The 10,897-nt window shown below is 43.7% G+C and overlaps 1 protein-coding gene across 1 annotated transcript; it reads right to left on the bottom strand.

The window, feature by feature from the left end:
- On the bottom strand, positions 1–3,462 carry LOC143277231 (uncharacterized). The gene is made up of 2 exons (XM_076582018.1): positions 3,254–3,462; positions 1–2,364 (listed from the first exon to the last, which is right to left on the bottom strand). The coding sequence occupies exons 1-2, from the start codon at positions 3,335–3,337 to the stop codon at positions 1,297–1,299; spliced, it is 1,152 nt and encodes a 383-aa protein (XP_076438133.1). The 5' UTR covers positions 3,338–3,462; the 3' UTR covers positions 1–1,296.
- Between the last annotated feature and the right edge of the window lie 7,435 nt (positions 3,463–10,897).

Genomic DNA, 10,897 nt, shown 5'->3' with positions numbered 1-10,897 from the left:
TATTCTTTTTCAATTTGCAAAACAGAACAAATATGAATACATCAATCCATACACCAATTTGTATGTATCATACTGGAAATAAGTACATGCGTACCAACACACATGCATATGAAAATGATAACCCATGGCATTTCAGTAAGTTTTAGTGTTGGTGCTTACATATATAAAGAAAGAGAGACATACTGAGAGAGATACAGAGAGACAGAGACAGACTGACACACTCAGACGCACACACAGAGAAAAAGAGACATAGAGAAAGTGACGGTGACTGAGAGAAAGAAGGCATTCCAATTGCATAAAATGTATGAGCATTTTTAAGATACAGACACAATGTTACCACTGAATCATTGGCATACCCCCCAGTCCCCACTCCTCAATCCCCAACTCCTTTATGAAACACTGTGATATAATTTTCATCCATATTCATTTTCCAAACTACAGTTGAATAAACTTTGTTAGTTGCCACTGTCATCCTGCCACTGCCATCGGAATCAAATATTTCTAATCCAACCACAGTGCATCACAATTTATATCACATTATTTACACATGTGCATGGAGTTAACCCATCAGTTCAGCATTGGTTCTCATCAAAAGATGGAGAGAAAGATACATGTGTGCACACAGTGTGGACAGGTGTTAGGTTTCTCTCCTGTGTGGGTCAACTGATGTCACTTTAGATCACTGGATTCAGAGAAACCTTTTCCACAGTCTGTGCACATGTGAAGTTTCTCTCCTGTGTGGGTTCTCTTGTGTCCTTTTCAGTGACCAGTCTCAGAGAATGCTACCCCACAGACATCACAGACATAGGGTATGTCACCTGCATGGACTGACCCGATGATAGTCTGTTAAGCGACTTCAGTGATTAAAACCAGCATCACAGTGTGGTCACCTGTAAGGTTTTTCCCCTGTGTGGAATCTCCTGTGTGTCTTAAATCGAAAAGGCCGATTAAAAGCCTTACTGCACACGTTGCACACGAACTGTTTTCGACCAGTATGAATCTTGTGTCTCTTCAAGGTACAAGCATGAGTAAAAGCCTTACTGACACGTCACACACAAACTGTTTATGACCAGTATGAGTCAACTTGTGTGTCTTCAAGACACAAGTATGAGTAAAAGCCTTACTACACACGTCACATACCAACTGTTTATGACCAGTATGAATCAACTTGTGTGTCTTCAAGTTACAAGCCAGAGTAAAAGCCTTTCTGCACACATCACACACAAACTGTTTATGACCAGTATGAATCAACTTGTGTTTCATGTTACAAGCCTGATTAAAAGCCTTACTGCACACTTAACACACAAACCGTTTATGACCAGTATGAATCAACTTGTGTCTCTTCAAGGTACCAGCATGAGTAAAAGCCTTATTGCACACATCACACACAAACAGTTTATGACCAGTATGAACCAACTTGTGTGTTTTCAAGTGACCAGCCTGAGTAAAAGCCTTACTGCACATGTCACACACAAACTGTTTATGACCAGTATGAATGAACTTGTGTCTCTTCAAGGTACCAGCCTCAGTAAAAGCCTTACTGCACATGTCACACGCAAACTGTTTATGACCAGTATGAATCAACTTGTGTCTCTTCAAGGTACCAGCCTGAGTAAAAGCCTTTTTGCACACGTCACACACAAACTGTTTAGGACCGGTATGAATCAACTTGTGTGTCTTCAAGTTACAAGCCTGAGTAAAAGCCTTACTGCACACATCACACACAAACTGTTTATGACCAGTATGAATCAACTTGTGTCTCTTCAAGGTACCAGCCTCAGTAAAAGCCTTACTGCAGACGTCACACACAAACTGTTTATGACCAGTATGAATCAACTTGTGTCTCTTCAAGGTACCAGCATAAGTAAAAGCCTTACTGCACACGTCACACACAAACTGTTTATGACCAGTATGAACCAACTTGTGTGTCTTCAAGTGACCAGCCTGAGTAAAAGCCTTACTGCACACGTCACACACATGGCGCCTGCTCTTTTTCTCCTCACTTTCCTTGTCAGTGTTATCATCAGCTTTGTTGTTTTTTCTCTGCACAATGTTTCTCTTGTCAAGGTCAGCAACCTTTTCCACATTCATGTTGCTATGGTTACCAGCATCACAACCACCAGGTGTGGAGGACACAGGTAACACAGCATGCAGTTTCTCACCATGAACATGCATCAGATGTATCTTTAGACTGTTGAATGTCACAAAGGCAGCAGAACATCGCTGACACACATGACTTCTGTTCTGGGACAGCAGTGACCCAGAAGTGTTGGCAGACTTGTGTAGAGGAGTTCTCTTCGCTCCAGACACTGACAGCTGAGGTGTTGTTTTATTAATGACTGAAGACTGAAGTTTCACTTGTTTCTGAAATGAAAAATCAGTTTTGATAACCACTGTTATCAATAACACAAACACAACCAATACACAATGTGCTGCATGGTCAACACACACAACAACAAAAAACCCAAGAGGCAAGGCCTTCAAGACTCACACATAGATAATACCCACTGTTTTGAACACGTGAATTACAGCATTGGAATATAAAAAGGACACTGTAAAGCATACTGTCTTGAAAGAGACCTTGACCTTTGACTTCTTACTGAGCACCTTAACACATCATTGTACACAGTACAGGTTATGACTGGAAAAGTCTCACTAATACCTATCACACCACTGAGTTTTATTTGCATATATCACTAACAGTAGTTATCAAGCAAAGGCCACACACACACATACATATGCATACACACACACACACCAAAAAGGAAATTTTCTATCTAAAATTACGTTTAAATAACATACTTACCGTGACCCAACTAGTGCAGACTCCGGCAGGGGTCTGACATTCCTGTCCTGTGCAAACTACTATCCGCCTATGCGGAGAAAACGAAACTACGGCCGATAACCCCCCGGAAGTAGGTAACCTCCCCTTTGTCCCGCTGGCTAAGATTCACTTTGTTTAGACCAACACCAGTCAAAAATGGTCACAGAATGACAGTCATGGTACATATTTACAAGTAACAATGGCAAGTTCTTAGATCACCAGAAATTGTCAGAAAAACTACTCCTTTTTACATAAACTTTCAAAATTACAACAGCTGTGTGCACTTGGCTGAAGTATAACTTAGAAGGAAAAGAAACATAAAACCACAGCGAAAGAGATAAAAATATAACGGAAGTAAAGGAGAAGTGTTTATTACATATCTTGTAGGAAATATGAAGTACGGTACCCCATACCAGAAGTTTTACCCACCTGTTTATCACCTGCTGGTCTGTTGTCTTCATCCTTCCCGAAGGTGGGTTCCGATCTGACTGCATCAGGAGTCACCGTCATCATAATGTCTGTCACTATTTCAGTCTGCACATCACTGCTGGTGTTTGTTGTGACTCCTTCAGTCTTGATGACATCACTGCTGGTGTTTGCTGTGACTGCTTCAGTCTTGATGACATCACTGCTGATGTTTGCTGTGACTGCTTCAGTCTTGATGACATCACTGCTGATGTTTGCTGTGACTGCTTCAGTCTTGATGACATCAGTGCTGGTGTTTGTTATGACTGGTTCAGTCTTGATGACATCACTGCTGATGTTTGCTGTGACTGGTTCAGTCTTGATGACATCACTGCTGATGTTTGCTGTGACTGGTTCAGTCTTGATGACATCACTGCTCGTGTTTGCTATGACTGGTTCAGTCTTGATGACATCACTGCTGGTGTTTGCTATGACTGCTTCAGTCTTGATGACATCACTGCTGGTGTTTGCTGTGACTGCTTCAGTCTTGATGACATCACTGCTGATGTTTGCTGTGACTGGTTCAGTCTTGATGACATCAGTACTGGTGTTTGCTGTGACTGGTTCAGTCTTGATGACATCAGTACTGGTGTTTGCTATGACTGGTTCAGTCTTGATGACATCAGTACTGGTGTTTGCTGTGACTGGTTCAGTCTTGATGACATCACTGCTGGTGTTTGCTATGACTGGTTCAGTCTTGATGACATCACTGCTGGTGTTTGCTATGACTGGTTCAGTCTTGATGACATCACTGCTGGTGTTTGCTATGACTGGTTCAGTCTTGATGACATCACTGCTGATGTTTGCTGTGACTGCTTCAGTCTTGATGACATCAGTGCTAGTGTTTGCTGTGACTGGTTCAGTCCTGATGACATCACTGCTGGTGTTTGCTGTGACTGGTTCAGTCCTGATGACATCACTGCTGGTGTTTGCTGTGACTGGTTCAGTCTTGATGACATCACTGCTGATGTTTGCTGTGACTGGTTCAGTCTTGATGACATCACTGCTGATGTTTCCTGTGACTGCTTCAGTCTTTACAACATCATGGTTTATGTTTGTGCTGATGGATTCAGTCTGAAAATGAAACTTAACTTTTGATTTCTCACACTGAAAATGACACCTCACATTCCATGGAGTCACTGGTGAAGAAGACAAATGAACACAGGTACAGGATTCACATTTGATGTTCACATCCCCTTCTCTTTTGACTACAGACTGGAACTGGTGAAACACACCACTTGTTGCATCCTGATCAACTGGTTCAGCTTTAATACCTGGACCACTGTCTGTGTGTCTGTCTGTTTCAGACTTCATGACAGCAGCTGATGGATTCTGAGTGTCTGTCTCACAGGGTGTGGTGGCTGTGCTCACATCAGTCACAGACCTGTCACATGCATAATCTGCAACAGACAGAACATATAAGAGGCTTGTTAATGACAACAACTTCTGTCCTCAATCACTGATTGAAAGTGATTTGTCAATCACTCAATGACAACTTCTGGCCTCAATCACTGAATGTCAGTGGACTGATATTGACAGCTTCTGTCCTCAATCACTGAATGTCAGTGGCTTGATATTGACAACTTCTGTCCTCAGTCACTAAAGTGTTGATATCAGTTACAGGATCTTTAATGTGCATATCTAATCTTTTGTAAGCTTATTTCCATAAAGGCAATCAAGGCACAAGCAGGACCGCATTTGTGAATGGCAACTCAGAGACTGAAAACATACCACAGGCAATGGGATGGAAATGAGTTCCAGTTCTTGAATCACTTGGCTACTGTGCTCATTGCTGTTACTAGTGTTAGAAATATGACACTGTTGTTTATCATCTTTTTTTTAGCTTTGTTTTTTACAACTGATAAACCCCGATATGGTTTGTAAATATTATTCTGAATTTCAAAACATTATTATACACATGTGTAATGAGGTTCTGGTTCTGTGTGTGTCTGTGTGTGTGTGTGTGTGTGCGCATGTGTGTGTGTGTGTGTGTGTGTGTGTGTGTGTGTGTGTGCATGTGTGTGTGTGTTAGTGTTTGAGTGTGTGTATCCATGCTTTAGTGTATGCGTGCATGTGTTTCTGCAAACCTTTCTGTGCATGTGTTTCTGCAAACCTTTCTGAAGTGGTGAAGTGAGATTGGAACACACTGTTCATAATTATTATAAAGGCTTGCTTATGTTCACAGACACTGAAAAAAAAAAATCCAGGCACATTTTAACACTCAATACCATTTCTGATCTCCAGCCATGCACAGAACCATTCATGTACACCTGCTCCTGAGGAGCATATCATGATGACATGAGAAAATGGAGTTTATTCTATCTTATCTTTTTAATGGTGTTAAACTGTTATCAATGTTACCACTTCAAACCACACAGACCTTGTCCACTGGAAGCTATCTCCTTCAGTTTCTTGGCATGTGATCTGCCTGTCATGTGTCGCTCATACTGCCGGCCTGACTTGAGCGTCAAGTCACAGGTTGTACACCTGAACGACATGACGAACTGTGTCGCCAGACAAGGCTGAGGGAGGGCACAGGTCAAGCAAGAAGTCTGGTGCTGATGTGTTGCTGAAAAAATATAAGAAAAAAGAAATATATTAATGTATCAGAAAACAGCGAATGCATACCAATGGGGAAGACTATGCTTTATTATAAGCTGAACATATGTATAGTATTTGCATGATAGCTACTAAAAACACACACACACAAAATGCAGAAAATAGTGACAAATCTGCAGATCAACAACTCATCATTGCCATCGTCTTCTTTGGATCTCATCATCGTCACTGTGCCAAAAATTTCAAGTGGTAATTAATACCAATAGCTATTATTCAAACTATATAATTAATCTAGCACAATGAACTGACAAGAGAATAAATATTCGTCACCTCGTATCATCTTGACTTGACTTGACTTGACTTGACTTGATCAACGATTGAGGCTTATTTGCCTGTTCGTTGTTCCTACGACTTTACGCATTTGTGGTTTGGTCACTGGTTTGTGAGTCCATTACTCTAGACAGGAAGGGGAGAACCTAGCTGAATGGTTCTCCCAATATTTGTCTAGCCTTGTCTTGAAGGAGTTCAGGGAAGGGGCGGTGACAATACTGTCTGGCAAGCTGTTCCACCCGGCAACTACCCTGTTTGAGAAGAAGTTGCCTCTGATATCCAGGCGAAATCTGGATTTCGTCAGCTTGAAGGGGTTGCCTCAGAGGTCTCTTCTGCTATTGTCGGCAAGCTCGAATTTGGGATTGTCTACATTGTAGAAGGCATGCAGGTATTTGTAGACCTCAATCATGTCCCCTCTGAGACGCCTGTGTTCCAGTGATGGTAGATGAAGGGCCCTCAGTCTTTCTGGGTACGGTTTGTCCTTCATTGACGCCAGCAATCGTGTTGCCCTTCTCTGAACGTCTTCCAGTTCGGCGCTGAGGGTTTTCTGGTAAGGCTGCCAGACTGCATGTCCATACTCCAGGATTGGTCGCACCATGCTTTTGAAAAGCATGACAAATGTCTCCTCTGTCAGGTGGTCGAAGGATCTCCGTATCACTCCTAATGTTCGGTTTGCTTTGGATGTGCACTGAGCGATATGCTGCTTAAATTTGAGCTTGTTGTCAATGACGACCCCAAGATCTTTTTCTGTTTCGCTTTCTGTCAATACAACAGTGCAATCCTTTCCATCCCCGCTCTTTCTTGTCATGTGGTACTTCGCCTCTGACTTTCTGTTACCCAGCTTGAGTACACTGCATTTTTGTGGGTGGAACTTCAGCAGCCATTTTTGTGACCAGTCTTCCAGTTTGCCCAGGTCATCTTGCAGGAGCTCTGTGGCACCCTCCTCATCACTTCTTGTGTACACTTTCGTGTCATCCGCAAACATTTTTACGGATGAACTGATGCCTTGTGGTAGGTCGTTGATGAAGATGACGAAGAGGAGGGGACCAAGCACGCTCCCCTGAGGAATGCCACTTGAGACGTTTGCCTCCCTGGAGTATGAGCCGTTGACGACTACTCGTTGGCGCCTGTTCCTCAGGAAAGCGTCTATCCACCCCAGAACCTTGCCTGTAATACCATGGGCAGTTGCCTTCAGAAGAAGCCTGCGATGAGGGACAGTGTCGAAAGCTTTCTGGAAGTCCATGTATACTGCATCCACACTCCCTCCATCATCCAGGATGCTTATCCATTCGTCCAGTACCTCTAGCAACTGCGTGGTGCATGATCTTCCTGTGACAAAGCCATGCTGGTGTTTGCTGATGAGGTTGTTTTCCTGGAGATGGTCTATCACTCTTTGCCTGACAATCTTTTCCATGCATTTGCAGATGATTGAGGTCAAGCTTACGGGGCGGTAGTTGCTGGCTTCTGATCGACTGCCTTTCTTGAAAATGGGGGTAACCTTGGCCTGACGCCACTCATCTGGTATGTCTCCCGTCTCCAGCGATAGTCTGAAGATGTGGGCAAGTGGACTCGCTAGGATGTCTACGGCTCTTGCTAAAATCAGAGGGCTGATTCCATCTGGACCAGGGGATTTTCCGGTGTGCAGGGTAGCTAGGAGCTTTCGAACACAGTCTTCGTTGATTTCAATGCTATCCAGCTCTTGGTTTGTTTAAACTGATAACACACACACAAAACAACAACAAACAAAACACACACACACAACAAAATACTGTTGTTATCGACTTTTAATCACGAAAACAAAGAAAGACTATAGACGATAAGTAGCAACTGCGTGTACGCACACAGGCACGTGTAAGCAGGAACAAAAATTAATGATTTAAAATCAGGGAAATGTCAGTCACTACTACTGTTTCAGAGGTATTGCCCAGCGCAAGAGGCCGAGCTCCATGCGAAAAACAAAAGCTGCACTGTAAGCTTTGTATGGAATAAAATAACAACAACATCACCATGCATAACAACGAAGACATGCACAGATCTTCCCCTCCCCTGTGTGACTGGCGGAGTGAACGTCCACGCCTTGTTGTGAACATTAATCATTCCGTCTACAGGAGGAATATTGCCCACAACAAAGCAAACAGAATGATAAAATCTTGATTAACTTACATTCCACGGAATTCTATTAGAACATAATAAAAATTGCAAAGCCTCTCCGCGCCAGTTATGTAAGGTAAGACAACTCTAATGGCACAAATGCCACTGCACAAAAACATTCCATGGCTGTCTTTTAACCGAAACAGACCGATTATGGCGAAAGTGCCAACAACATCAATTGGGTTTTGATGACAAACAGTGACACTAACACGCGAAAAATAATGTGTCTCGTGTGTGTGTGTGTGTGTGTGTGTGTGTGTGTGTGTGTGTGTGTGTGTGTGTGTGTATGTGCACGCGCACGTAAACACGCGCATGCACATGCATCAACATTGCACCTTCCTCATTTTCTTAAAATGATTTTTTTTCCAGTGTGAATAAACGTCTTTCATTGACTTCTTTTTGTCAGTGTCGTTACTTGACAACATCACATTGTTTGAAGATGACTATCCTATGGGATGCAGAAATATAAAAGATTTCGATTATGTTTCAGGTTCCATTTATGTAAATGCGTGCCTTTAGACAATACATTTTTTTCATTGGAAAATGAAGAACACAGATACTGGTATCATTTGGGCATATTTCTTCAAAATAGAACAGAGTTTCTCTGGGCCTTCCCAAATGTATGTGTGTGTGTGGGTACATGTCTTTTGTACCTCTCTCTCCCTCTGTGTTTGAGTGTGTGTGTGTTGTGTGCATATCTGAATTATGGGAGTTGAGATATATAGAAACGTGTGTGTGTGTGTGTGTGCGCGCGCGTGCATGCATGCGTGTGTGCATGCGTGTGTGTGTGCGTGCGTGCACATGCGCGCATGTGTATGTGAATTGACGCATGTAGAATGTGTGTGTGTGTGTGTGTGTGTGCGTGTGTGTGTGTGTGTGTGTGTGTGTATATGTGTGCATGTGCATTTGCGTGTGTGTGTATGTGTGTGTTTAAGAGTGTATGTGTATGTGCGTGTGTTGAGATTTTTGTGCTTTAATGTGTAGTGTGGGGTCTAGGTACAGTTACCTCAATGTGAGACTGGAAATTTTCACATATACATTGTGCATTTGTGTGTGTGTGTGTGTGTGTGTGTGTGTGTGTGCATGCGCGCACCTGTGTGCACACATGTATCTGTGTGTGTGTGTCAGCACACTTCTGTTGGTGTGTACCGGTGGCCTATTTTATATCATCTTTTTTTTAATTTTTCGACTTCTGTGCATCTTTCCCTGCACTGTATATATATCATATATGTATATATCATACCCGTTTAAAAATTAAGAAATAGAAATCATCCTGGGATAGGATGTTAGTATGTGTGTTCTGTGTGTGTGTATGTGTTTGTTTGAGCGAGTGTGAATGTGTGTGGTATTATATACCTTTGTGTGAACTTGTGTGTATGTCACTATGTGTGTGTGTGGTACATGTTCGTCAGTGTATAGATGCGGGTCTGGTTCATGTGTGTGTGTGTGTGTGTGTGTGTGTGTGTGTGTCTGTTTGTACATATTGTACGTGAGTGTGGATGTGTATGTGTGGCACATGGAAGCATGCGTGCATGAATTTGATGTTTTTACATCTGAAACAAATATATGAATCTTGTACACTCAGTAAATAGGGAGATGATGCACTCAGACTGTGAAAACACTGATTGAAAGAAGCTGTCTCCCCTTCCCTCTATCCACACTCAGACACTCATCATGGCCTGGCTTCGCTGACGAAGATCTAGGAAGGGCGTTGTCCACGTCTGATGCAGGCACGCTCATGGCTGACAAGGCCAATGCGGGAAAAGCAGAGTCGGCCGCAGCGGCTGCAAGGGAAAGTCTGGTCTGGGTTCGCGGCTGCAGCGTCGTGGTTCTTCCTCCTTCTGCGTTTGTCCTCAAGGCTGGCCCTGCGGTTGTTTTCGAAGGAGGAGACAGCTTGGTGGATGGTGCGTCGCCAGGTCTCTCGATCAGCGGCTACTGCGGACCACTGGCGATGGTCAATGTGACAGGCACCGAGAGCTTTCTTCAAGGAGTCTTTGTATCTCTTCTTGGGTGCTCCTCTGTCACGGTGGCCAGTGGACAGTTCGCCATACAGCGCGATCTTGGGCAGGCGGTGGTCCTCCATCCTGGACACGTGCCCTGCCCAACGTAGCTGGGTCTTTAGCAGCACTGCCTCGATGCTGATAGTCTTTGCCTGCTCCAGGACCTCGACATTTGTGATGTAGTCACTCCAGTGGATGCTGAGGATGGTGCGAAGGCAGCGCTGGTGAAAGCGATCAAGCAGTCGTATGTGGTGCCGGTAGGTGACCCAGGTTTCGGAGCCATACAACAGGGTGGGCAGTACAACAGCTCTGTACACGCTGATCTTTGTGTCTTTCTTCAGGTGTTTGTTGTTCCACACTCTCTTGTACAGCCTGCCGAATGCGCTGTTTGCCTTTGCAAGTCTGTTGTCGATCTCCTTGTCGATCTTGGCGTCAGACGAGATGGTGCAGCCTAGGTAGCTGAACTGGTGGACCGACTTCAGCTCTGTCTCACCGATGCTGATGTGAGGAGCGTGGAATTCTTCCCGTGGGGCAGGCTGGTGGAGAACTTCCGTCTTTTTCAGACTGA

This window comes from Babylonia areolata, chromosome 33 (genome assembly GCF_041734735.1).
Source record: "Babylonia areolata isolate BAREFJ2019XMU chromosome 33, ASM4173473v1, whole genome shotgun sequence".
Taxonomy (NCBI): Eukaryota; Metazoa; Mollusca; class Gastropoda; order Neogastropoda; family Buccinidae; genus Babylonia; species Babylonia areolata.
Note: the sequence above shows the minus strand (reverse complement) of the source record. Positions and strands in the feature narration are given on the sequence as shown.

Bases quoted from the DNA above. Each gene is read 5' to 3' on its own strand.
- LOC143277231 (XM_076582018.1), bottom strand. From the start codon at position 3,337: ATGATGACGGTGACTCCTGATGCAGTCAGATCGGAACCCACCTTCGGG. The intron at 2,365-3,253 runs GTGGGTAAAACT...TTTTCATTTCAG, and splicing joins GACCAGCAGGTGATAAACAG to AAACAAGTGAAACTTCAGTC.